Source organism: Loxodonta africana, chromosome 20 (assembly GCF_030014295.1).
Source record: "Loxodonta africana isolate mLoxAfr1 chromosome 20, mLoxAfr1.hap2, whole genome shotgun sequence".
NCBI classification, from domain to species: Eukaryota; Metazoa; Chordata; class Mammalia; order Proboscidea; family Elephantidae; genus Loxodonta; species Loxodonta africana.
This window is the reverse complement of record NC_087361.1, coordinates 54,014,523-54,042,093: the sequence shown is the minus strand read 5'-3', so window position 1 is coordinate 54,042,093 and position 27,571 is coordinate 54,014,523. Positions and strand designations below refer to the sequence as shown.

At 43.7% G+C, this 27,571-nt stretch overlaps 1 protein-coding gene across 19 annotated transcripts in view; it reads left to right on the top strand.

Moving 5' to 3' along the window:
* Positions 1-27,571, top strand: part of TIAM1 (TIAM Rac1 associated GEF 1) — a 424,375-nt gene that overhangs the window by 242,025 nt on the left and 154,779 nt on the right. For 16 of the 19 annotated variants that reach the window (XR_010318722.1, XM_064273167.1, XM_064273165.1 and 13 more), the window contains one exon: positions 22,964-23,141. The exons of 2 other annotated variants lie outside the window; for them this stretch is intronic. Coding sequence is in view for 1 of the 17 variants with exons in the window: in XM_064273176.1 (XP_064129246.1) it covers positions 23,088-23,141 (54 nt within the window). In the remaining 16 variants the exon portion in view is untranslated. Of the gene's footprint in view, positions 1-15,904; positions 16,237-22,963; positions 23,142-27,571 lie in introns of all 19 variants that reach the window. One more of the 19 variants, XM_064273158.1, reaches the window with a different exon arrangement.

Genomic DNA, 27,571 nt, shown 5'->3' with positions numbered 1-27,571 from the left:
AGAAGAGATGTGCGTTTCAACACCTAGGTGTTGTCTCTTTATCGTGGGGTTGATTTATGCACAGGCGCGGTGGTTTTTGATGCCATATTTTGTCATTTTCCCTGTCCTAAAATGGTGGCTCTTGATAGGGAGGTCTTTTAGGGGAAATCCTCTGTAACTTTCAAAGGATGAAAACCATCCATTCCAAAATTAAATATCCTAAAATTTGAGATTACCTGTTCTTGTTTGGCTAAAATATATTAAAAGCGTTTTGCTAATGGAAATGACCAGAACACTTTTTAGAGCTCTTATTTATATAAAACCCTTGACTGTTTTTTAAGAATGAGTATTTCCTCCCTATGGTGATTGTTTGTTTATTGTGGTAGATACGTATATGGAGCACAGCGTTTGCCATTTCAGCATTCTTCACTTGTACTTCACATGGACCATCAATGGCATTAGCTTATTTATGTTCATCACAGTGTTCCACCATCGCCCTTGTCCGTTCCCAGTAGATCATGCTTTTTATAGTGAAATTGTGTCCAAATGCACAGTATTAACCCCTCCAACTTGTAAATGTTTCCTTTCCCAAGGATTTTAGCAGTATTCTGATGTGCATAGCTTGGTTAAATAAAACACCAAAATGATCATGAAATTTTTTTTTCCTTTAGTCGTCATAAAAAAAATTCTGGTCAAGTTAAACTGCCATTTTAGCCTATTGTATATATTCTCAAGAGATGCTTTTTTTTTTTTTTACCTTTGTTCTGTTAAAAGCAAATAATGATTTGAGAAGAGTATTCAGTGCATCAATGCACTTTTAAAAATTGTCATGCCAGCCATTTTTACACGTACGATTCAGTGACATTACTTGCATTTAGCATGTTGTATGACCGTCACCACTGTCTATTTCTAAATGTTTTCCTCACCCTTAACAGAAACTCAGTGCACCTTAAGCAATAAATCTGCCTTTCCCCCTCCCACCCACCCCTGGCAACCACTAATAACCTTTGGTCTCTATGCATTTGCCTGTTCTAGATATTTCATGTAAATAGGATCATGCCACATTTGTCCTTTTGTGTCCGACTGACTTCACTCAACATAATATTTTGAAGATTCACCCATGTTGTAGCATGTATCAGAGCTTGATTTCTCTTTATGGCAGAATAATACTCCAAAGTATGTGTGTACCACATTTTGGTCACCATTTCTCTGTCAGTAGGCCCCTGGGATATCTCTGCCTTTTGCCTGTTGTGAATGATGCTGCAGTGAACATTGGTGTCCCAGGCATCATTGTGCTTTTGGTATAAAGACGTTCATTAAATCGCACCCTGCCCTTCCATGGCTCTCCAAGTTTCTTGTTTGACACCTAGCTTTTAAGTCTTTTCTTATACTTTTTGGACCGTTGTCTTACTTCTCCCTCCTCGCCCCAAAATGAACAATTCTGAAGGCCCTTTTAGGAGTCATATGCCTTCCTCATCTAAGTATCGCTGATGGAGTCTCCATCCATGCTTTTCACAGAGCAGGTGCTCAACACACATTGAAATTGAATTGGGTTGAGTTGACTTGAGATTCAGATCTGAAAGCAGTCACTGAAGGGTTTTCTTTTTTTTAGATGAAAAACGACATCAGGATCTTAGTTACCTTTGTGAGAAAATGAGCTGAGCTGGGTGGTACAGCACAGATGGCGGGCTGTTCCTGTGCCTGTGGGGATGAAGTGACAGGAACAGAACAAAGCAGGTGGTTCAAGAACTGACATCCTGGTGCCACCATTAGTTCGGGCCACACACAGTCCCCACTTCCCTGTGTGTGAGCGAGTGAAGCATCAGCAGAACCAGAAGGCTGGTGTTATTTTGATCATCCAGCTCTGTTTAATGAATACACTTGATTAATCCCCCTCACGGATGCTATTTTGAATGGAAAATCACTGCTGAAAAAATAAACCAGTTGCCGCAGAGTCAGTTTTGACTCATGTTGACCTTGTGTGTGTCAGAGTAGAATTGTGCTTCATAGGGCTTCCAGTGGCTGATTTTTCCGAAGTAGATCACCAGGCCTTTCTTCAGAGGTGGCTCTGGGTTTACTCGAACCTCCAACCTCTCTGTTAGCAGCTGAGCATGTTACCTGTATCACTCAGGGACTCCTGCTGGAAAAACAGATCCCCACATTTACTATGCACATACTATTTTTTCCTTATTCTGCATACCACACCCAGCCTTTCTCCCTTGTCATGAATTGAATTATTTCCCCCATGGCTAGGCCATGATTCCCAGTATTGTGTGCTTGTCTTCCATTTTGTGATCTGATGTGATTATCCTGTGTGTTGCAACCATGCCTGTGGTTATGCTCCTGTTTGGGAGTGAACTGTCCGTTTTGTTAATGAGGTAGGACACAATCTACAAGACTAGGTTGTATCTTGGGTCAATCTCTTTTGAGATATAAAAGACAGAATGGAGCCAACAGGAGAGGGACCTCCTCCCACTAAGAAAGAAGAGCCAGGAGTGGAGCATGTCCTTTGGACCTGGGGTTCCTGCGCTAAGAAGCTCCTAGACGAGGGGAAGATTGCTAACAAGTACCTTCCCCCAGAACCAACAAATAAGCCTTCCCTTGGAGCTGGCACCCTGAACGCAGGCTTTTAGCCTCCTATACTATGAGAGAATAAATTTGTCTTTGTTAAAGCCATCCACTTGTGGTATTTCTGTTATAGCAGCACGAGGTAAGTAAGATACTCCTTTTCAGTGACTCCCAACGTTTTTAAAGCAGTTACTAGATACTGCATTTTATTAAGGAAGAATTAGAAGCCTCGGAGAAAGTGATTTGCTTCAAGTTAACCAGTTATTGCCGCACCCAAAAGTGAATATCAATTGCTCACCCAAAATTGCTTGTTCTGTGGTTGGGCCCTTGAAAATTCGAGATCCCTCTGCCCCATGAAAAGGCAGAATGAGGAAGGACTCCTAAGCCAAAAATTTCAGCCTGTTTTCCTCTGGAGGTAAAATTTTCCAGAAAGGGGCACACTGAGGGCCTTGGAAGACTGTGAGTGACTCTCTGGGCTCCTGAGAATTTGTTTGGTTTAAATGTTGACTTGTCAGTTCTAACTAGCTGGGAGGAAGTACTTTCCCAGTGTGGTGCCTTAGTCATCTGGAGGGTGTGGGAGGGTATTGAACAATCATTCTGACCCTCCTCCCATTGCTGGGCTTTCAGGCTGAACACATAGCCCAGCTGCATCTGAGTTGAAGACTTGCTGGGGACACCCCCTGCCCCCACCCTATTGTGTGCCTGAAGTCTTGGCTCAGAGGTGGGAGAGGGTGGTGATTGCAGATCAAGGCTAGAGCAGAATTGTCGCCACAGGAAGCTTATGTACCCAGACCTCCGTGGCTTGTGGGCAGGGGATATTGAAGGGTAGGAACCAGGTTAAGAATAAAGAGCAGAACACTCAAGAACCAGAAGCTGAGCTTTCTGTGTGCTTGTGTGCCAATCTGCAAATGTAGCTTTTTTTTTTTTCAGATGTCAAGAGATAATAATTTTGCACTGTTTAAGTTTTAGCAAGTTTAAAAAAATGAAGGAATTATATTCTTGAAGCCTTAAAAGAGTATTTGTGCCAAGATGATTTAATTTCATATGGAAGGTTCGAGGAAACTTGGAGATACGAGTTGTGATTTCTTTGAACTGAGGTCCAGAGCTGGTCCCCATTCCAGATTCGGTTCCTACAGATCACCCCTTGGTGGTTCTGAGTGCTCCCACGCATAAACACGGGGTACGATTTATTCCTGGCCTTCTGATCTCACTCGAGCTAAAAGAACAACCGATTAGATGGGGTCTCTCTAAAATTAAATAGATCCCCCAGACACACAAATACTCAGATGTCGAAAAGGAGTACAAGTAACACTGTAGCGTGAGCCTCTGACTGCTGCAGCAGCCTCCTTCCAGGGAAATAATATTTATTCAGTACCCAGGTATCAGACACTTGACTTACATTATTGCCTTCTGTCCCGAAGAAATGAACCCCATTTAAAGACAAAGGGCGGCATTGGTGGTTCAGTGAAATTCTCTCCTTCCATGCAGGACACCTGGGTTTGTCTCTCAGCCTGTGCACCTCGAGTGTATCCACCACCCATCTGCCAGTGGGCTGCAAATTTATCTTTGATGCAGTTTTCCATGTTGAAGTCAAAGAGGGCCACAGCTGTTTTTGATGATGTTCGTTACTGTCTTAGGCTGGGTTCTCTAGAGAAGCAAAACCAGTGCAGTGTATATATAAATATATAAAGAGAGATTTATCTTAAGGAAATGGCTCATGCAGCTGTGGAGCCCGGCAATTCCTAATCTGTGGTCAGGTGTCAGGCTGGAGGCTTCTCCTGATTCACGTGGTTGCAGGGGCTGAGGAACCCAAGATTGGCAGACCAGAATACAGGCTGTTGGCCGGTGGGGCTGCGGAAGCTGAGGAATTCCAAGATCTGTAGGTTAGGCGGTGGGCTGTTGGCTCACCTCCCAAGAACCGGAGGCCAGAGTCAGATACGGGATCCACAGCAAATAAATGAGTTTTGCCAGAATGTCCGTATGTATATGTTGGATGCAGGTCACACTTCCAAGGAAACTCCCTTTACAACTGATTGACTGTTCACATCCGATCACATCATGGAGGATGGCTAGCTACATCATTACGTAACTGCCAAACTACTGAGAACCATGGCCCGGCAGGTTGACATACAACCTTAACTATCACAGTCCACCTTTTGTCATCTTGACACCTATACACATCACCTTAAATCATACACAGCTGCCAAGAGATGTGAGCTTGGAGGGATGCAGCTGTTGGAAATGTCTGGCTAAGATAACATTGTAGAGGCCACGCCTTTCTCCTCAGAGACCCCCTTCATGCCCTGTGACTCCCAGGAACGCCTCATGTAGACCTTCTTTCAAGGCTCAACTCTGGTGGACTTGGGGTTGGCACACTTAGTCAAGAGCCCTTAGTGGCTATTTTGTTGTAAACATTCTGTGGGGGGAATAAATTTTATTCCTTCCTTTGGATAATATTTATGAATTACACAGTGACCAAAAGTAATATGTTGCAGTCCCTTCTCTCATGGACCTTGTGACCCTACCAGAGGGGATGGATTAAGACAAGTATTCGAATAACTGATAACTGCGGGGATTCAGAGGATAAAAGTGGTGGAGAAAATTTTAGGTGGCGCTTGGATTTCTTCCATCCGTACCATCGGTTCTTGATCATCTGCTCCCTCCTGAAATGGTTGAATGTCGACCAGTTCTTTTTGGTACAGGGACTCTGTGTATTCCTTCCATCTTCTTTTGATGCTTCCTGCATCGTTCAGCATTTTGCCCGTGCAGTCCTTCAGTATTGCAGCTCCAAGCTTGAATTCTTTCAGCTTGAGAAATGCCTAGCATGCTTCCAGCATCACAGCAACTCATAAGCCACCACAGTACCACACACTGACAGGCCAGTGGCGGGAGCTGGGCTTAATGGGTATGTAAGCATTAAGAGAACAACAAGTCTAATGGCAGTTTGCAAATTAAAAAAAGAAAATTTTGGAAGAAAATTTGTGAAGTTTTCCAATAAAACATCCTCTGTTAAAAGAGAATGAACTTCTAACTACTTCGTGTGCCTCTTTTTTGTTTTTTTTTTGGAAAACCCATTGCTGTGGGTCGATTTCGACTCATAGCGACCCTATAGGACAGAGTAGAACTGCCTCATAGAGTTTCCAAGGAGCGCCTGGTGGATTTGAACTGCCATCCTTTTTGGTTAGCAGCCATAGTGCTTAACCATTATGCCACCAGGGTTTCCTTTTTTGGGAAGATGGGTATGTATTTAAGAAAGTGAAACAGATTAGAAATTTTATTCCATAATCGATTTGCCCCAACTCCCCGGTGCTTCCTGGGTTCCTGAGTAAATCTCTGAATAAAACTGACTCTTCCAGTAGATATTCCATTCCTCCTATGTTCCCAAGGCCTCCCTCCTTCTGACCTGCCGGCTATAAAGTTGGAGGGTGTCTCTACCAACTCAGAATACTAGCCATAGGCTTAGGGGTCTTCAAACCCCTCTCGCCTCTGCTCTCTTGGCTCCCACTACCCTCTTGGATTCTAAAATGCTAGAACGACTCACAGAACTCAGGAAAGCGTTATGGTTATAGTTTTATTATGGCAAAAAGGAGACAAAGAGACATGGTGAAGTCTGGGAAGGTTCCTAACGTGGATAGGGATGGATTGAATCAGCCTCCTCCCCTGAGGTCAGGCTGATGATGTCACTTGGTGGGTCCTTCTTTTGGGCCAGCCCCCTCCCAAGAGGCTCTTTATTGGTGTAAACCTTCAGTTGTGGTCTGAGGGCTCGTCAAAGACACTTCAATCACTGAGCAAATTCCAAGGTTTTAGAGATTATCTTTCAGGAATGAGGGCAAAGATGAAATTCTTGGGACAAAGTTAAATTCTCTACCCAACAAGTATGATATGTGGGGAGTCTAGTAGAAGGCTGTGGAGAGACCCTGTGGTTAGGGGTGAGAGGAAAACCTGGGGAGAAAAAGAGAATCCCAGGGAAGGGATACGGATGGTAGGGTCAGAGACTGCTGGGAGGCTATGGGTGTGTGAACTCCTGAGAGAGAGTGTCTTCTGTCAGGAGTGGCTTTCTGAATTGGAAGCTGGCCAGAGAGGAGTTTTGTTCTGGAAGATGAAACCTTTTACTCTCATCTATGAAGACCAAAGCTTTGGTCAAGAAAGCCATCTGAAATGATCTGACTTGGCTTGTTGTCATTAGCCTTTATTCTTCCAGATTATATAACCGGAATTTCTTGGCTACTCATCTGTGTCTGAGAGTACCCACACTAAAAGGTGTGGTTATGGTTGGAGCCTTGCTTTTTGGTGGCATAGTGGTTAAGTGCTACGGCTGCTAACCAAAAGGTCAGCAGTTCGAATCCGCCATGCGCTCCTTGGAAACTATGGGGCAGTTCTACTCTGTCCTATACGGTCGCTATGAGTCGGAATCGACTCAACAGCACTGGGTTTGGTTTCTTGGTTTTATCTTGGCCAGTCATCTTGCATTGTACTGTCCTGCAGTGAGTGGGCATGAAGAGGTTGCAACATTGAGTCCTTACCTGTTTAAACATTTTCTACAAAGGACATTGTTTTGTTAACTACTGCTGAAGGGATATTTGTTACTGTCTTTGTTGCAGAAACACAAGTAAGAGCTAGGAGCACTGTTGGCGATGTGGTTAAGAGCTCAGCTGCTAATCTAAAGGTCGGCAGTTCGAATCCACCAGCCATGCCTTGAAAATCTTATGAAAGACATGGTTAATCTGCCTTAGTTGGGAAGAGGTGGAGCATTTGAGATAGCAGGGTGGGAAGACAGAATAGGTACTATCATCAGTGGTCCTGTTCTTGCTGGGGCCATTTGTATTCGTTGTCCACAGTCTGTCTTATTTTTTCTTAAGTTTCCAGGTTGGCCTTCTGTGCCCTAGAGCAGTGGTCTTTGAATTCAGATGGATGCGTAAGGTGGATCTATTAGGACGTACATAGGACATTTCAGAATTTTTGTGTTTATCTTGTGCATTTAAATTTCTGTGCACATTTGTAATTGCATAATTTATTTGAACAGTTGTTATTGTTAGTTATTGTCAGGTCGGCTTTGACTCATGGCAGCCACATGTACAACAGAATAAAGCATTGCCTAACCCTGCACCATCCCCACAGTCATTGGTTTGTCCATCATTGCAGCCACTGTATTTTGAGAGCCTCCCAACCTAGGGGCTCATCTTTCAGCACTATATTGGACAGTATTCTCTTGTGATCCATAGGGGCTTCATTGGTTCATTTTTGGAAGTAGATTGCCAGACCTTTCTTCCTAGTCTGTTTTAGGAAGCTCCACTGAAACCTGCTCACCATAGGTGAAACTGTTGGCATTTGAAATACTCTTGGCATAGTGTTGTCCAGCATCACAGCAATAGTCTAGATCCCACAGTATGACAAAGTAACAGATGAGTGGAGATTTGAAAATAGTTCCTGGATATAATTTATACATTAGTTAAAATTACACACACACTGTTTTGGGTGGGCATATTCAAAAATATTTTATCAAATGGGAATGCCCATAAATCAGTTAACATACTAATACCCTGGGCAGAAGTGTACTCAGCCATTCTTAAAAGGCACGCCTGGTATCTGTTTCACTCGCTTTGTGTGTGGTCTTGTAGATATTACTTGGCAATGAATGTGGAGGTTTTAAGCGAGTTGCTGTCATACAAGAAACAGATTTGCTTTGTGATTTTACATATCGGTGGTTCTGCATGGGAGCTTTGATGTGTCACTGTTTCCAGAATGTTCCCTGGAAGTGTGTCTTTATGTTGAAATAGACCCATTATCCTCTTAGGACTTCAGGGTGGGGCCTGTAAACGTCTGTGTATCATTTTCTTTCTTCTGTTTTTAAAACCCAGTGTGCAGCGACTCCTGCCTGCTTTTCTCTCCCAGTTTGTAATTCCCCAAAGGTGAGTGTTTGTTGTTTCTTCAGCCCAGACCTTACGCTGGCATTTACAGTGGGAGTTGCTTGTTCTTCCCTTCTACCTTCCCAGGATCCAGCTCTTTGGCACTTTTTGCCTTAATTAAATCACATACTTACAAAAGAGGAATGCCTGGCAGAGAGGATCTCAAGGGAGTCCGCATGTGATGCTGATGGTTTTTTAGGAAGTTAAGAAACATGAAGTTCTTTTCAGGTGTAGGGAAAATAGAAGCTTCTAAATTAACTTTAAAGAGAGAATGGATCCTCAGAAAGGTGGGTTTGAGTTACCTGTGGCGTCGTTAGTCCATATCTTTCCTGCCTTCTGTCTGCCCCATTGCCACGTGCCCCGCTCCCAGGCTTGGCCACTGTCATACCCAGAGCATTGCCTGAGATCCTCCTGGTGTTACACAGCTATTGACTTCTGCTACTCACTCTTAGAAAGGTTAAGTGATTGCCCTTAGAAGCTACATTTGTTTGAAGTGGCACTTGGGTGCACTTCCTTATGCGTTCCAGATGCATTTTACTGTGATCTGCAATGGTTTGGAAGACAAGCCTTGCAGTAGATGATCTTATTTAAAATAATAAGCTTGATCCCAAAGAGCAGAATGTGTGTCCTTTGACCTAGAGCAGCCTGGAGGCTAAACTCAAATGATTTACTTTTCAACTTAATGGTACCAAACCCGAGGTGTGAGAATTAATTTTGTGTAAATTATTGGTACTGTTTAATCCATTAATTACGATGGGGTCCTTGGGTGGTGCAAGCTGTTTACACTCATGGTGTGGTGGTTAAGTGCTCGGCTACTAACCAAAAGGTTGGCAGTTCAAACCCACCCAGTGACTCTACAGAAGAAACACCTGGCGACCTGCTCCCATAAAGACGCCAACCTAGGAAACCCATTGGGGCAGTTTTACTCTGTCACGTGCGGTAGCCATGAGTCAGAATTGACTTGACAGCACCTACCAACAACGGTAACCTGAAGGTCGATGTTTAGAGCTCACCCAGAAGCACCATGGAAGAAAGGCCTGGCAACCTGCTTCTGTAAAGATTACTGACAAGAAAACCCTGTGGAGCACTTCTACTCTGTAACACATAGGGTCATCATGAGTTGGAGTTGACTTGATGGCAACAGGTTTAGTTTTGGTTTTTTAGTTTAGTCAATAAAAGGCTGTGGGTTGTGGTTGAGATAATGTTTCAAGGTCCTGCTTGGCCTCTCACAGGCTATTAGAGGTGCTTGTTTCAGCTTTCTTTAAAACTGTGCGGTGGAATTGGCCTGTATTTGCGTCTCGATTCTGAGGTCCTTCCTGGTCTGTGCTTTTGGGGGTAGATTTTTTTTTCTTTTCTTGGCGTGTCCATTTCTGTGAGACCTTCCGCGGGATGGATACTGAAGTCCCAGGAGGGTCGCTGTAAGGAACTCTGGCCTCTCCAGGGTAAGGTTTTTGAGTTGGGTGGACATTGTGCTTCAGAGTGGAAGGTGCTATCGTCACCCTCTGTTTTTTCAGTCACCCAGCTAGAAATGTCAGACAAGCCTCTACCTCCGTCCTCTCCCGCCTCTCTCATTCCTCACGGGAGATCTGTGACCACTATTTCCTGGTGGGGAGCCCTGGTGGCACGTGGTTAAAGGGTTCGACTGCTAACTGAAAGGCTAGAGGTTCTCATCTGCCAGGCACTTCTTGGGAACCTGATGGGGCATTTCTGCTCTGTCCTACGGCATTGCTATGAGTCAGAATCGACGTGATGGCAACGGGTTTAATTCTTGGTGGGAGTCCTTGGGTGGCGCACAGATTAATGCATTCAGCTGCTAACTGAGAGACTGCAGGGCCATCCAGAGGTGCCTCGGAAGAAAGTCCTGGCGATCTCCTTCAGAAAAATCAGCCCTTGAAATGCTGCGAAGCGCAGGTGCACTCTGACGCACGTGGGATTGCTGTTAGCGGGAATGGACACAGGGCTGCTGTAAAAATCCCTGGTGACTGATTCCACCTGCTCTTCTCATTATTCCCAGGGCACTCGCTCTCCCCATCTAGGCCCATCCCATCTCCTCAGGCTCCGCCTGATTGTTTGGCTCTAAGAAGCCCCCCATCTTCTTTTCCGAGATACTCAGAGAGACCAGCAAAACAAGCAAACAAGTTTTGATCATGTAATTCCCCTAATGAAGTGCTTCACAGCCTTCATCACGCCCAGTAAAGTCAGGATTCCTTTAGACAGCATCCATAGGCCCAGCTATCTTCTCAGGTTCCTGGCCTCCAGCTGTCATCCATGCCCTGGCCTCTAGCAACACTGGGCTGATGGTTCTGTTGTTCCTCGGAGCCTTTGCGCTGTCCCTTCACACTCTGGTACAGCTCGGTGGTCTTAAGTGCACTGACCATGTTGTGTGACCACCACCACGACCTACTCCCAGAAAGCTGTCATCATCCCAAACAGAAACTCCTAAAACTGTAACGTAACCGTTTTCCCCTCCTTGCAGTCCCCAGTAACCTAGATTCTATTCTGTGTCTCTGTGAATTTGTCTCTTCCACGTGCCTCATATAAGGGGAATCATAAAAATACTTGTCCTTTTGTGTCAGACTTAATTGCCTCAACATAATGTTTTCAAGGTTCACCCGTTGTTGTAGCATGGATCAGAACCTCATTCCTTTTTATGGTGAATAATTCATCATGCTTTATTAATGATGTCAGTCTAGCCTTCACAGTCCTGTGTTAACTGTGGATCAGTAGCCAGAGTTTTCCCAGGTTGTGGCCGCCATCAGAATACGGCCTGTTTCGTCATCTCAAATGTACAGTAGATGCTGGGTAAGTGTTGGTTGAGTTGAGTTGAGTGGGCAACAGTCAGTTAAATGCCTTATGTCGATACTTTGTTTCACCCAAACATCCTTCACGATCAGTGTTTAAACAGTCATACCTGCAAATATTTTAAAACCTATTTCAACGTATTCGATTTCATAAGCTGCTGTCACTGGAAATGCCCGCTGCCGTGGAGTTGATTCTGACTCATAGCAACCCGATAGGACAGGGTAGAGCTGCCCCATAGAGTTTCCAAGGAGCGCCTGGTGGATTCGAACTGCCGACCTTTTGGTTAGCAGTCATTGCACTTAACCACTATGCCACCAGGGTTTCCGTAGGACAGAGTAGGCACCATTACTCTATGTACCACTAAGAAAAATGGTACCATTTAAACAACACGTCATTGTGATTGTAAGACACATCCCAATTTCAGAGATACTAAAAAGTGAAAAATGTGTTTTTAGAATCAATAAAATAAGGGACTGTTTCACCTGTTACGAGCATGTAGTTTTTTTTGTGTGTGCTTTAGGTGAAAGTTTACAGAGCAAATTATTTTCTCATTCAACAATTTATGCACAAATTGTTTTGTGATTTTGGTTACAATCCCTGCGGTGTGTCAACACTCTCCCCTTCTCCACCCCGGGCTCCCCATTTCCATTCATCCAGTTTTCCTGTCCCTCCCTTCTTGTCTTTGCTTTTGGGCATGAGTTGCCTATTTGGTCTCATTTACATGATAAAATTAAGAAGCACATCTGTCGCGTGTGTTTTGGTTTGTTTTAAGTTGTTAGGTGCCGTCCAGAACTCTGACTCATAGTGACCCTGTGTATAGCAGAATGAAACACTGCCTGGTCCTGCGCTATCCTCACAATCGCTGTGTTTGAGCCCATTGTTGCAGCCACTGTGTCATTCTATCTTGCTTAGGGTCTTCCTCTTTTTCGCTGACCCTCCACTTTACCAAGTGTGATGTCCTTCTCCAGGGACAGGTCCCTCCTAATAAGATGTCCAGAGTACGTGAGAGAAGTCTCATCATCCTTGCTTCTATGGAGCATTCTGGTTGTACTTCTTCCAGGACAGGTTTTTTTGTTCTTTTTGGCAGTCCATGGTGTATTCAATATTGTTCGCCAACACCACAACTCAAAGGCATCAATTCTTCTTCAGCCTTTCTTATTCATTGTCCATTTTCGCATGCATACGAGGTGATTGAAAACACCATGGCTTGGGTCAGGCGTACCTTATTCCTTAAAGTGACATCTTTTCTTTTTTAACACTTTAAAGAGGTTTTTTTTTTTTTTTTTTTTGCAGCAGATTTGCCCAGTGCAATGCGTTGTTTGGTTTCTTGATTGCTATTTCCTTGGGTGTTGATTGTGGATTCAAGTAAATGAAATCCTTGACAACCATAATATTTTCTCCTTTTATCATGATGTTGCTCATTGATCCAGTTGTGAGGATTTTTGTTTTCTTTATGTTGAGGTATAATCCATACTGAAGGCTGTAGTCTTTGATCTACATCGGTAAGTGCTTCAAGTTCTCTTCACTTTCAGCAAGCAAGGCAGTGCCATCTGCATATTGCAGGTTGTTAATGAGTCTTCCCCGAATCCTGATGTCGCATTCTTCTTCATATAGTCCAGCTTCTCAGATTATTTGCTCAACATACAGATTGAATAAGTATGGTGAAAGGATGCAACCCTGACGCATCCTTTCTTGATTTAAACCGTGCAGTACCCCCCTTATTCTGTTTGAACAACTGCCTCGTGGTCTGTGTACAGGTTCCTCATGAGCACAATTAAGTATTTTGGAATTCCCATTCTTCTAAATGTTATCCATAGTTTGTTATGATCCACATAGTCAAATGCCTTTGCACAGTTTATAAAACACAGGTAAACATCTTTCTGGTATTGTTTATAGACCAGTGCAATCTTTGGCTGAAGGGTGAGCTTCGGGAGTGACTTCAGTTCTGAGAGGAGCTTGTAATCTTAATTGTATATCTACAAAACAGATTTCAAGGGATTTTCTAATAAAAAATTGTGGTCATTTTAAAAGGGATTTTCATTTTAAAATGAGGAGGGAGTCAGGGTACATTTGGGTTCAGTACCCAGGGGGGTGACTTGGACAGTTGACCTACAGTTTTTTTTTTGTCACTGTGTCTTGTGGTACCTCTAACAGTGTCCTCAGATTTGAGTCTCAGTTTCATTTCTTTCAAAAGGATGGGGATTTCTGGGTAAAGAATCTCCCTGTTTTGAAAACCCTTGAGTGGGATTCCTTTTATTTAGCTTGATAGTACAGAATTCTTTGATGCATTAAAAGATGTCATTAACAATGTTTTACTTAATCTTTTATTAACATCCTCGTGTTAGGTCGTACCACCTAAACATCTATCAAGGCTGATATTCAGAATAGCTCCTCAGTACTGGCATTACCCAGAATTCTTAGTGCAATTTCACCTTCTAAGTAGGGCAGCTATGTTTTCCAACTATCATAATTGCTCAGTGACTTTTGGTTATTAAATGTAATTGCTAACTGAATATTTACACACACGTATATACTGAATATTTCTAGATTCTGATTCTTCCTTTCCATTTCCAGTGTCAGAGCCATAAAACAAGACTACTTCTTGTCTGGATTATTATTATCTCTCTTTAGCCATTTTCTCTATCTCTAATCTTACACTGGAGCCCTGGTAGTGCAGTGGTTAAGAGCTACAGCTGCTACATAAAAGGTCAGCAGTTCGAATCTACCGACTGCTCCTGGGAAACCCTATGGGACAGCTCTACTCTGTCCTATAGGGTCACTTAGGAGTTGGAATCAACTTGATGGTAATGGGTTTGGTTTGGTTTTAATCTGACATTAGAGCTCTGGTGTTGCAGTGGTTACGAGCTTGGCTGCTAACCAAAAGGTTGGCAGTTTGAATTCACTAGCTGTTCCTTAGAAACCCTCTGGGGCAGTTCTCCTCTGTCCTGTAGGGTCGTTAAGAGTCAGAATTGCCTCAGTGGTATCGGGTTTGGTTTTTTTCATCTTACATTGTCCCTGGATGGTTGTAAATGGTTAACATGCTCAGCTGCTTACCATAAGGTTGACTATTAGGAATCTATCCAGAGGTGCCTTGCAAGAAAGACCTGGCAAATGTACTTCTGAAAAATCAGCCATTGAAAACCCTACAGAGTACAGTTCTACTCTGATGCACGTGGTGTCGCCATTAGTTGGAACGGACTTGATGGCAACTGAACAGTGTTACACTGGGGAGGAACTCTTATCAAAGAGTTTTTCCATCTCGCCCATACCTTCCCATCAATGCAGCAACAGCAGCAGCAACAACATAATGAAGGAGGAAGCAGCAGCTCCATGAGAGGAGTGATTCTTTCTGGATGAGCCCTTTGGGCCCTAACTGACCAAGTGGCTTAGGTGTGCCCCTGCTGGGCGACCTTTCCAGAGTGTCTGGTGATGTCTTCTTTGTCTTCTGACCCAGGCAGTCCCAGCCCTCTTTGGTAACAGGCACACTTGCCACAGCGGTCACTGGGTGTGTGGCTTCACCCAGGAGCAAGCCCTCCCACTCTGTGTGGGCAGGCAGCTCCAAGCGAGGACCTGTAGCTTTTGAGGTGGTGAGGCGAATCAAGCCACCCGAGTTGTGAAGAACAGTTGACAATGACTGCATCATCTGGGGCTGGTCTGGCCCCTCTGTCTTTTCTTCTGTGCCAGCTCTGCTACCCAACAAAGTAAGGACCCCCTGCTACCCTGACTGCATTTGTGGCTGAAAGATTCCCTGTTGGCTGTGTGGTAAGAGAACAAGTTAAGGGGAGGTCATGGCTTACGGGGTTCAGAGCCCATCATAGAAATTGCAAGATGCACTTTCCTAGTTTAGGAGCACTTGGGTGGTGTCTTAGTTACTTAGTGTTGCTGTAACAGAAATGGGTGGCTTTATTTTCTCACAGTTCAGGAGGCTAGAAGTCTGAATTTGGGGCAAGACTCTCTCTCGTTCAGCTCTGGGGGAAAGTCCTTGTCTCAGCTTCTCTAACTGCCATCCTTGGGGTTCCTGGGCTTGTAGACTGGTCTGGCTCCATGGTCTTCTGTGCCTAATCTGCTCTTTTATATCTCAAAAGTGATTGGCTTAAGATACACCCTATGCTGTTATAGCCTCTTTCACGTAACAAAACCCTATTCCCAAATGGGATTACACCCAGAGGCCTAGAGGTAGGAGTCCAACACATACTTTTGGGGGACAGAGTTCAGCCCCTAACAGGAGAGTTTGGAGAAGGTCTTGGAGGTGGAGCTGCTGCTCCCTGAGGCTCCCTTCCCCTGGCGTAACTTATGATTGCTCAGAAGGGGCCCTGTTCTCCAGAGCTTTACATCAGGTGTGAAAAATCAGAGAAAATTAGAGTCAGATCCCCTTCCTGGAGCTTTAACAGTGAAAGAGGGGCTCCCTTAGGCCGCCACCCACCCTGCCCTGGCATATGAGGACCCGTGGCTTCTGTTCCGATCTCAGCTGAACCTGCTGATGGGATGGGAGGCAGGTCTGCCTAAGAGTGACTCGATTTTGGAAGATACTGTGTTGGGTAAAATGATTTAATTTTGAAATCTTTTCATAACTAAGGCATGCAGGTGTTTTTGAGAAGATTATTCTAGGGAGCCCTGGAGTTCAAGGACCTTACTCTCATGCTTCACAGGAGGTGCGAAGGCACTTTCAGCGGCATACCTTCCTGTCCCACTTCCTTCGCTCGGGCACCTAGATAGCGAAGGTGTCTATCTGGCACCCTGCGAAGCCACAATGTGCTGAAACAGAAGAGGACTGATTCCTGCGTTAGAGGTTAATTACACTCGGCTCCATTTCCATTTTCCTTTGGGATCGCATGCTCAAGTCTTTCTTGACAACAACGTGTGCTTTTGTGGATGTCACTCAAACCAGGAATAGAGAGTAGAGGAGCCGGGGCCCAGAGCTGGACCCTCGGATCACGCGGCCACTCCTCTTGGATCGCAGGGTGAAGTTCTCAAGTGTTTGGTAAGCTTCATGGCTTTCAGAAATGGGAATGATGCTCCTTGGATTTTGGAGAAATTGCGAGACTCTTGTGGTCAGTCTTGAAAAAGCTATTAAATCCATTTCAGCAAGCTGGGGCCTCATGTGAGCCATTCTGAGGGTCTGGCTACGGGGGGCGGTCAGGAGGTTTGAGGGCCAGCTGTGTGTCAGCCCTTTGCAAAGGACCAGTGGTTTCCGCACTCCCTGGGATGAAGTCAGAAGGGGGCTTCTTCCTGCGTGATGATGCAATGTTAGAGCGCAGGGGCACCTGCCAGTCTGGGGCATCCACGTTTATTGCAAGACGATAAACTCCAAGGACGTAGAGAACCCTGAAAGAGTATTCTGGCCAAAAGCCATTAACACAGTGCCAACCAGAGAGCAAGCATTGCATAAATGGTGCGTCTCCCTGAGTTGGGTAGAAACTATTACTTCATTTTGAAAGGCAGTGATTTTACTCCTAAGACACAGGGCGATGGCTGTCCCAGCTGAACCTGTTGGTTAAGTATTGCCACAGACTCACTGCTCTAAAACTACAGTTTTTCTTTTAGTAGATAGTTCCTGACATACAGCTGTCTTAAAAATATTGGTTTTATGAACACGTTTCCTCATGTAGCTACCTTGGGATATGTCTGAGTATACTAGGAGGTAGCATTGCTCAAAACTAGAGCAGTGGATATGGGAACTTCTGGGGTTCTTTATTTTATTTGGCTGATTTGAATGTTTGTTTATACCTGCCTTGGAAAATGGGCTAAAACCATTTTCCTCGAGCCCCCATAGTTCATCCTTATGGAGGGAGTTTTCACAGAGAACCTGGGTTCTGATCTGGGGCCTCAACGGTCATGTGCTTCATCTGAGAGAAGCAGCGCCACCTCTTCTTTGCGCATGTGTCCTTGTTGCAGTCTCAGTTTTCACAAAAGTCTGACAGGCACACCCTGGCAGAACGGTCCCTGTACCGCACATGGGGTGTGGTCATCTGGCAGCTTGATCCAGCCACACCTGGGCATGAACTAGAGAGCCTCATTGTAAGCTTTAGCTGTGATCCAGCGCTCAGTGGAGAGGAAACAGTGTTCATGGAGAATTTTCTGGAAGATACGGTCTCTCCATTCTTCAGCAGTATCGTTCCTACCCAAAACTGCTGTTGCTGAATTGTGATTTTTCTCTTTATCAATTATTGAGACGAGAAACAACCGTATAAAGTCTGTCGCTGAACCTGTGTATAAAGTTGTTCAGAACATTGCTCATCATATCACAGGGCCTCAGGACAGCAGTGGAAATTCTTGTCTGATCTTAGTACCAAGAACCCTTGTCCTTCTCACGAACTGATTTGGACGTTGTGAATTCTACAGCTCTCCTGCTTTTCCTGTTTGAGTGCTGGCTGTTATGAAGCTTCCTGTTAAATTGAGCCAGCTGTTAGCGAGTATGGTTTGCGTTGTTCTTATTCTGTCCCTTTACTTGGTCTTAACCTTTGGGTTTCTTTTCTTTTTGCAGAAGTAGTTTATTCTTCTTAGATTATGTATACTTGGACATCAGTCTGAGTCCTTTCTTGTGAAGTTGGGGTTAAAAAATAAGTAAAGAGAATAGCTGTTGCATTTTCTCAAACCTTAGTTTCTGAACCATTTAAAATTTTTCTAGAGCCCCAGATCCACCCCTCCATCCCTGACTTTGGGCTAAGTGTGAATACTGAAAACTAAGTCTTTTTGGTTTTTATTATGTATATAATAAATAGTCAGGATTCCAACTTGTTCAACATTTTGATCAAAGACTTTTCTTCCCCACTTTCCCTGCTTTTAGGTTCAGGGTGAGGGGAAAACTTCCTGATTCTCACTAATTATGAAACGTTTATGAACACTCAGCCATGATAAACAGTAAGAGTTCACATATTTACACAGCAGTTTAGAAGTCACAGTGTTTCGTGTTGATTCTGTAATTTTTTTTTTCCTTATAATAACCTTTTCAGGTGTGTGTTAGATAAAAAAAAAAAAAAAGTGTTAGATAAGGCAAGTATTATTACAGGGAGTCCCCAACTTACAATGGGGTTCCGTTAAAACAACTCCGTTGTAAGTCGGTTCTGATGTGAGTGGAATACCTCGTTTTTTTAGTTTTCATAATTATTGCCTTTTATTATGGATATCTTTATAAATCTGATCTTTATTTGTCTTTGGGGCTTAGAAACATTACATATAAACTTAGAAGATATATCTTACTACATACTTAAAAAAATACACAAACTAAAATTTTACTCTGACGATGAAGAGTTGGATGTTGGCAATTTGTCAGTTTCAGTAGTAACTCCACTTGTGGAAGGTTCTGGATCATCCGGATTATCCCTGGGAATGGGGATGGCGTTTCTAGTCAGAAAATTAGTGAGAGTTGTCTGTGTGGTCCTTTTTTTTTTTTTGCATATATTTTTCAGTAACATCTCAGTGCTTCTGGAACCTGACTTTGGACTTTAGCAAAGTGATCAGCGTTTGGGTCTGTTTTCAAGCAGCTGCAGCCCCTGATTCAGTTTAGAAAACTGAATCTATATAGCAGTGTTTTGAACAGTAAATCATAAAATTGAACGTCTGTGATGCGCATCTAAGAATAACAGCAGATTACTTGCTGCAACATGGTATGAAGTACATATTACTAAAAATAAGATATACAAAAACAGGACAGTCGTTAAGTGCGGTTTGTTGTAACTTGAATACATCTTAAGTTGGGGACTACCTGTATGTCCTCATTTTTTTTTTTTTTATGTGCTCTAGGTGAAAGTTTACAAATCAAGTCAGTCTCTCACACAAAAAGTTATACACACGTTACTGTGTGCTCCTAGCTGCTCTCATTTTAATGAGACAGCACATTCCTCTTCTTTGCCCTCTATTTCCCTTGTCCATTCAACTAGCTCCTGTCCCCCTCTTCCTTCTCATTTCACCACCAGGCAGGAGTTACCCACATACTCTCAAGTGTCTACTTGAGCCACGAAGTTCAGTCCTCGCCAGCATCATTGTCAATCTTATAGTCCAGGCCAATCCCTGTCTGTAGAGTTAGTTTTGAGAATGGTTCCAGTCTTCGGCTATCAAAGGGCCCGGGGACCATGACTGTCATGGTCCCTCCAGTCTCAGTCAGACCATTAAGCCTGGTCTTTTTATGAGAATTCGAGATCTGCATCCCACTGTTTTCCTCTCCATCAGGGATTCTCTGTTGTGTTCGTGTCAGGGCAGTGATCGGTGGTATCTGGGCACCACCTAGTTCTTCCGGTCTCAGGCTGGTGGATTCTTTGGTTTATGTGGCCCTTTTTGTCTCTTGGGTTCATATTTACCTTCTGTCTTTGGTGTTCTTCATTATTCTCTGCTCCAGATGGGTTGAGACCTGTATATCCTCATTTTTCCTGGTGCCTTTCAGAATGGGTAATTTACTTGCCAAGGTCACATAGCCCAGTAAGTAATGGAACCTGGTACGTGACCCAGGTGTTTTGAGAGCAAGCACAGTACCCTTTTCTCTTTGATTCCCAGTATTTGCAAGGACTTAAAAATGACAGGATGCTCCTTGTGAGTCATTTTTGAAGGCGAAATACAAAGTTCTAGTCTGACAGCTCTTTAGGAAAGCCTATGGATTAAATGCCATGGATACAATATTTCTGACACTTGTCAAATTTTCTTCTTAAATCAGACTGTAGAATTTGAGCAGACTTCTCAGCCCTGTCAATGTCTGTAGATATTTGAAGTCTGAGATTAAAAGTCTGAGATTAGCTTTGGTAATTCCTTCCCAGCACACGCGCTCCCGGGTGGAAGCTGGCTATTTGACACCTGGCTACAGAAATTGACTGTGTTGAGGGTGAATCAGGGTGAGACTGAAGAAGCTGGTAGGATCAGCGGGCCGACTGGTACTGCCAGATTTTGTCAGCATGGTTTAGGAGTGTGCCTGAGGTGTGGTAACTTGAGTAGACCTCATTTTCCAGCTGGATTAATTAATTCCCCTTATTGTTTCCCAGTGAATTTAAGACAACTGGTTTCACCCAACTTACAGGTTCAGTTTCAATGAGTGGACGGAATGGCGTTGTTAAGGAAGCCTCCACAGAGTGACCGTTTCTGTAACATGTTCCTTATGGCTCATAAATGTTAATAACAATGGAAATAATAGGTAACATTTATTGGGAGCCGACCACAGGCTGGGTGCTCTAAACAAATTGTGTAACATAAAACCAGTTCCCGTCAAGCCGATTTCAACTCATCATGACTCCATGTGTATCAGAGTAGAACTGTGCTCCGTGGCTGACTTGTCAGATGTAGGTCACCAGGCCTTCCTTCTGATAAGCCTCTGGGTGGATTCAAACCTTCGATCTTCTGATTAACAGATGAGGAGGCTAACTGTTTGCCCCACCCCGGGACTCCACTGTGTAACATAGATTATCTCATTTAGTTCACACAGCAATTTACAGGTGGGTAATGGAATCTGAAGTTTAGAGTTTGCCCCAAAGGTAAGATTTATCCTGATACATTCAGTGTGACTCCAGGGTGGAACTCCCAACACTGAGCTAGGTACAGGGCTGCCTCCCGGGAAATCCAGTCCCCTGCAGCTTTTGAAGAAAATCTCAAGTAGCGGTCGGTGTTGGCATGGGCATAAAATCACAAGGCCTTGGTGGAGCTAACCAACTACAGGTAAAATGAGTCCTTGTGGCATGTTGCAACCTCCCCGTATCTGATGATTGCAAGAGAACAAATGTGGGCTTTTCCTTTCTCCACATCATGGGGCAGTTACGTACCCAGGGTCACAGTTAACATTCTTTCCACCAAAAACATTGTACCAGATAGGCTACTTTGTTTTCCTGCTTATTTTCTAAATAGTGTCCTCTAACTTTCACCTCCCTCTCCGTGTACTTTTTCTGCTCAGGAATTAGAAGACGATACATAGGGAAAAATTTTAGTTTTGGTACAGAGAATGTGTATATTTTTTTAAGTGTGAAAAATGCATGATCAGCCACCGAGGTGCAGGTGGAAGGACAGTCGCCTGCAGGCCAGGTTTGCCAGCGAGAATCCAGCCTTGCAAATTATTGGCAGCTGGCACCATAATGAGTCCATTTCAATATAAATGGGCTGTTGCTTATTAATTTCTGCCAGTTCCTAAGCAATTCAGGAACTGCTTTGAAAATCTGAAAATTTGCAGAGAGCAGTTGAAGGAGGATGCCTAGGAAGAGGGAGCGGGCAGGCGGGCAAGGGGGGAGCGATGGAAAGGGCACGCATTGTGGGGTAATAACGGGGTGTTGCTGAGGACTTGCGCCTTTCCTTGGAGCGTTAGTCACGAACTTCACAATTAATTAGCACCCTTTCCAGAGAAGGGAGAACAGGAACTTGGTTTAGTACAGAATGTATGTATTTATTCACTGCCTCCCCTTCCACAAAATAGGCCGTTTTCTTCATGTTCCTGCTGAAAGCCTTTGTCACCTCAGATTCCCACCTTGCTGAAACCAGGAGCAACAGGTGGTGTCAGTGGGTGGCCCTGCAGAGAAATGCCTAGTAGAAAGTAATAAGGTGGAGCCGCCCTGAGGAATTCTTCAGGCCTTCCTCCTTCCTTAGTATTTGCAGTCTCTCTTCAGAGGCAGGCTTTCTGTCTGTCCTTCCTCCCTCCTTCTCTCCCTCCCCTCTTCCCCCCCTTCTTTCTTTTTCATTTTTTTAAGACTATTACTGCTTTTTATTCCTGGAGCTATCCATGTGAATCTATTTTCTGTGTTAAATAATGGTTTGGATATTTTACCCAAATTCTGTCCTGTGTATATTTTTCATGATTCTCCTCTGAATTCGCTGTTTGCCTGCTTAACATGTAGACAGTTAGAAGGTGTATGTGTTTAATTTGGTCTCTCATATTACTGTTTTCCAGCATTTTCTTCACCTCCCTTTTATAAACTTAGCTCTACTTTGAGAGTATCTGAGCCTCAGCTGTTTTCTTTCATTTTCCTCTGTATTTTGAGCTCTTTTTGGAAGATTAGAGTGGACAATGGAAGTCACCTGTTTCTATTATCCAGTACCTCAGAAACCAAACTCACTGCCATCGAGTTGATTCTGACTCGTAGTGACCCTATAGGACAGAGTAGAACTACCTCATAGGGTTTCCAAGGCTGTAAAATCTTCACGGAAGCTGACTGCCACATCTTTCACCTGTGGAGTGGCTGGTGGATTTGAACCACTGACTTTCTGGTTAGCAGTCGAGCACTTTAACACCCTGTGCACTGAGCTTCTTCCTAAATCTATAGAAATATATTAAAATGAATAAAATAACTTAGCTTGTAGAGCTAAATAGCATGAAAGCATGTAACCTGTGTGGTGGTAAATATTACTGCACGTGTAACATGCTTTCATGTATTTGCTTATCTAGTGAGGCATAGAATGTTACTGCTGAGACTAACTGTTGCATTGTTTGAATCAGGGGCTGGTATTTCTCATGAGGAGTCCCTGGCTAGTGCAAAACGGTTAAAGTGCTCAGCTCTTAAGCAAAAGGTTGGAGGTTCCAGTCCAGCCAGAGACTTGTCAGAAGAAAGACCTTCTGAAAAACAAGCCCTGGAAAAACCTATGGAGCACAGTTGTCCTCTGACACACATGGCAACGCCATAAGCCAGAGTCTCTTGGTTGACAACAGGTTTATTTCACATGACTTTGGTGTTGGAGAGTTGATGGAAATGCTCAGTGGCTGACTATTTCCTTTCTTTTTTTGTCCTCGCTGACCCTCTTCTTTCCAGGTTTTTGGCTCATTCTCACAGACTCAGATGAGACCATGATGATGACCCCAAGGGGCAGGTGCTGACCGGCTGACAAGCCCCAGGCACCGTTCATCCTGACAGTATTTCCAATCTCAATATCTAAATGCCACAGTGCTCCTGGGGCAAGTTGGGCTGGCGACCACTGCTGCCTTTTAAGGTAGGCTTGTGTGTATTATATTTGAGTCTGTGTATATATGTATGAATCAATGAAAAATGTTTCATTATAATTGGCATGGCTGTGTTGTTTTGTAGCTCGTGGGAAAGAGAATTTGGAATCACTTCTTAGGATTAAGGTTACACCCATTTAACAATTCAAAAGCATTAGTGTTCAAACTAAAAAAAAGAAAATGCAGGTACCTATGAAATCTTTTCTCCCCCCTGTGAATTTCCCTCAGGGTCTTTTAAATTTATCTCTGAGATTCAGCGTCTTGGATTACGTTTGAAAAAGGCAGACCTGGCTTCAGCATCTTACTTCGAAGCAATGATATGTTTTCTTTCTGCTTTGGAGAATCTTTAAAAAGCAGAAATAAACAAAATCAAACTAATGATCTTTTCTGAATCAAAGATCATCTTTTATGTGTTGTGAAATTTTCCTGCTTAGTCTGGTGTGTTAGGGGTATTTGTGTGTGACTTAGCAAAACGGTTTTCCTTGGTTTGTAAAGATTTAGCAGAAACTTTCAGAACTTTGTCTCAGTTTAATCTTAGCTCCCCCTCCCCACCCCAGCCCGCTTTTTAAGCTCAGCCTCCAGTAGGGAAGGAACAGGCTGGAAACCAAGACCTCCCACTAGAATCTAATTTTACATTTGCAATCTGTTGTCTTGTGATTTTTGCTTCAGATTTAACTTTGAAATAAATACATTTCATCCTTTCTCCTGCAGTTTCAGAGGTCTGTTTTCAAGTCATAGAAGGGTGATCGTTATGTTTATTTGAATACGTTTTTAAATACCTCGGAGGAGTGAGAAATTATATTATTAATTATAATTTATTTACATCATTAAATACCTTATGGTTGGATTTCAGAATACCATCACCAAGAATAGAGAAAGCTTGCTTTAACAGTTAATTTTTGAGTTGATTGTGATAGGAATTGGGTCATTTTGGATCCACCAATAGGACCTCGCGTTTTATACATTCAAAGTAGGCTTCCTAAGTCGGTTGCCATGATGCAATTCCCCACTGACAAGGGCTGTGGGACAGCCATAGTGTCCAGTGATGGCTCAGATACTGTCCCTGCCCTGGGAGATTGCGACTGCGTGAAGAGGGGGCACACGCAGAACAAGACAAGTGTGTCACCACACACATCACCCTGCACAGACATCGTGTGAGAAGACTGAGCAGAGTGTCATTGGAACTTAGAAGGGGATTAAATCCAAGCTAAATGGTGTTTATTTTAGGTAATTTGCCCAAGCCATCTGTTCTGGGTTGGGTTTGGTGTTGCTGTCTGTGGGTGGCAAAAGCAGTTTGCCCTTGGGAGCCCTGGTGGTGCAGTGGTTAAGCATTTGGCTGCTAACCAAAAGGTTGGCAGTTTGAGTCTACCAGCTGCTCCTTGGAAACCCTATGGGGCAGTTCTGCTCTGTCCTGTAGGATCACTATGAATCGGAATTGACTTGATGACAGTGGGTTTGGTTTTGGTTTTCACTCGCCTAAAGGTTGGCAGTTTGAACCCACCCAGCTGCACCACAAGTAAAAGGCCTGGCGATCTGCTTCTGTAAAGATCAGGGTCAAGAAAACCCCTTGGAGCAGTTCTACTCTGCAACACACAAGGTCGCCATGAGTTGGAATTGACTCTACGGTACCTCCATCCTCACTTTCCTCAATTAATCAAAAATTAAACATGTGCCTTAAAACGTGACAGGTTTAATTTTCTTTTCTTACAGTGAATTACATGTTTAATGTAGAAAATTTAGATAATATTTAAAAACATAATTTTGAAAATTAAAGTTACGTATAATCACTCTATCCAGAATAGTTACTTTAAAAAACATTCTTACACAGCTCTATCATACATGTGTGTATGTGTGTGAAAGTTTTACTTATTAATGTTCCTAAAGAAAATTTTAATCTGCTCAAGGCAGTGTCCTGGATGTATGCCTCAAAAGCAAGCCTTTACTTCCTGAGGATAAGGAGAGTTTTGCTCCAGAGATGTTTGACCCCAATGGTAGTGTCTTCTTGTTCATCCCCTCCTGAACAGGGCAAGCCCTGGCTGACTGAGCCACAAGGCTGGGATTTGATCTTGTGGAGCTGTCCGACTCCTCAGCTCAAGGGTGGGGGCATCCTGCTATCTGTTTGGAGCACTACTTAAGCCTCTGATCACATTTAAGGAATTAGGTCTCCCAATCCATGAAAATATTATTATAACCTCCTTTGACTCGACGGCACTGGGTTTTTTTTTTTTTTTTTTTTTTTTTAGTCCTCAGGGTGATGAGGTAATTTCCAGTTTCCCTTATGTCTTTTTCCTTCCCCCCTTTTTTTCCTTCTGAACAATCTGTGGCCGCGGGACTATTTTTCTTTGTTCTCTCCACCTGGGAACTTTGACCGTGGGGTGGCCTTCTGTTAACTGAAATGTTTTCTCATTCAGTACTGAGAAGATGCCACATCAGAGTGATTAAAAAATATGGCTTACGTGTTATATCTCAAGTCATACTAATTTTACCCTTTTTTAAAAATTGTGGTAAATACATGTGTAACAAAATATTGGCTATTTCAACATTTTTCATACATACAGTTCAGCAACATGAATCACGTTCAGCTTATTGTTTAACCATCACCACGATCTGTTTCCAAAAATTGCCCGACTCCTAACAAGCTCGGTGTCCCCTAAGCAATGACTCCCCGGTACCGCTCTGTCCTGCGCACCCCTGGTAACCACTGATAGACTTAGGTCTGTATACACTTGCCTGTTGTAGATACTTCATGTAAGTGGGATCGTGTGGTCCTTGTCCTTTTGTCTACCTCTCTTTTGTATGTGTTCTGTTTCTCTGCCCATGTATAGTAATAATTGATGCCCATGAAGATTGTACACAGGCTTTGCCAGAGTTTCGTTTGAGTGTTTACTTTTACCTCATGGAACACAGTGATAACAACTGCTTTGAAGTCTTTGTGTGATAATTCCAACATATGGGTCACCTTGGACTTGGCAAAGGAGTCTTGGTGGTGCAGTGGTTAAGCGCTCAGCTGCTAAACGAAAGGTCGGTGGTTCAAACTCACCAGCCACTCCTGCTTCCATAATGCAGCCTTGGAAACCCTGTGGGGGTAGTTCTGTGCTGTCCTGTAGGGTTGCTATGAGTCAAAATCGACTTAGCAGTGGTGGGTTTGGTTTGGTGGCTTTTGGGAATGGCATCTGTTGATGGCCCTTTCCCTTGAAAATTGGTGATATTTTCCTGGTTTTTTGGAATGCATTGTGCACACTTGACTACTATGCTGTGAGATTTTGGGTCCTCTTAATATCATCTGGAAGATGTTGATATTTCTGTGTTGTTGCCTTGTTTAGCAGGCAATCTACTTGGTTAAGACTGCAAGTTTTCCTTCCCCTTTGGTGGGCAGAGGCTCTAATGCCAGTTCAGTTTTCAAAGCCTTTGCGGTGCTGCTTTGAGCTGGTTGCACACATGCGTCACTCAGGGGTTGGTTAGCCTGGGCGGTGGGCTGTGGCTTATGTTATAATTCTGCTCTCAAAGCCTTTGCTGTCTTGCTTTGGGTCGTTTCCACACATGTCTGTCTGAGCCTGGGTTTTATGTGGGTGTATACACAGAATTAGGAAATTTTCTTCTCCGGCTCTCTTTTCTTGGAGAACCCCTCAGTCTTTGGCTTGCAGGGACCACTCTTCATAGTTCTCTGGCCAGAAAGACAGGGTCTGTCTTAGAGATTTTGCTGCCTGTGCCAAAACTCCACTGGGTGCCTTGCTGCAAGGCTGGGAGAGAAAGTAGGGGAAAAAAAAGGAGGGGGAAGTCGCCCATGTATGAGTGCCTTCTTCAAGTAGTGACTCCCATCCCCTGTCTGCTTAGTTTTGATTACTTTGTAGAGTCCTCGGGGAGCAACCATTGTATTGGTTTACACTTTTGAGTGTAATCAGTGGAAGAGAGAAAGGGGCCATAGGGGGCTTACACCATCTTAGCTGGCACCAAACCAAAAAACTCACTGCCATGGAGTCGATTCTGACTTATATCAACCCTACAGGTCCTAGTAGAACTGACCCATAGGGTTTCCAAGGCTGTAAATCTTTACAGAAGCAGACTGCCACACCTTTCTCCCAGGGAGCAGCTGGTGGGTTTGAACTGCTAACTCTCCAGTTAGCACTGGTGTGCTTTAACCACTTTGCCACCAGGGCTCCTTTGTCTGGCACCAGAAGTTAGCGATTCAGTTTTGTTGAGTAATTTGTTAAGACAGAACCCTACCCCCGGTCAGTAGACTCTGCTTTGCTCTTCAGCCTCACTTTGGACCACTGGGCTGTGTTCGTTTTGTATTTTCTATGAACATTGTGCCAGACGATGCCCAGTAAACACTTATGTTTTGGGTTTCCTAATTTGGTGAAAATATATTAGAACAGTTAAGATGATTTTTTTAGCTAAAAGAAGGGCTAAAACAGATTTC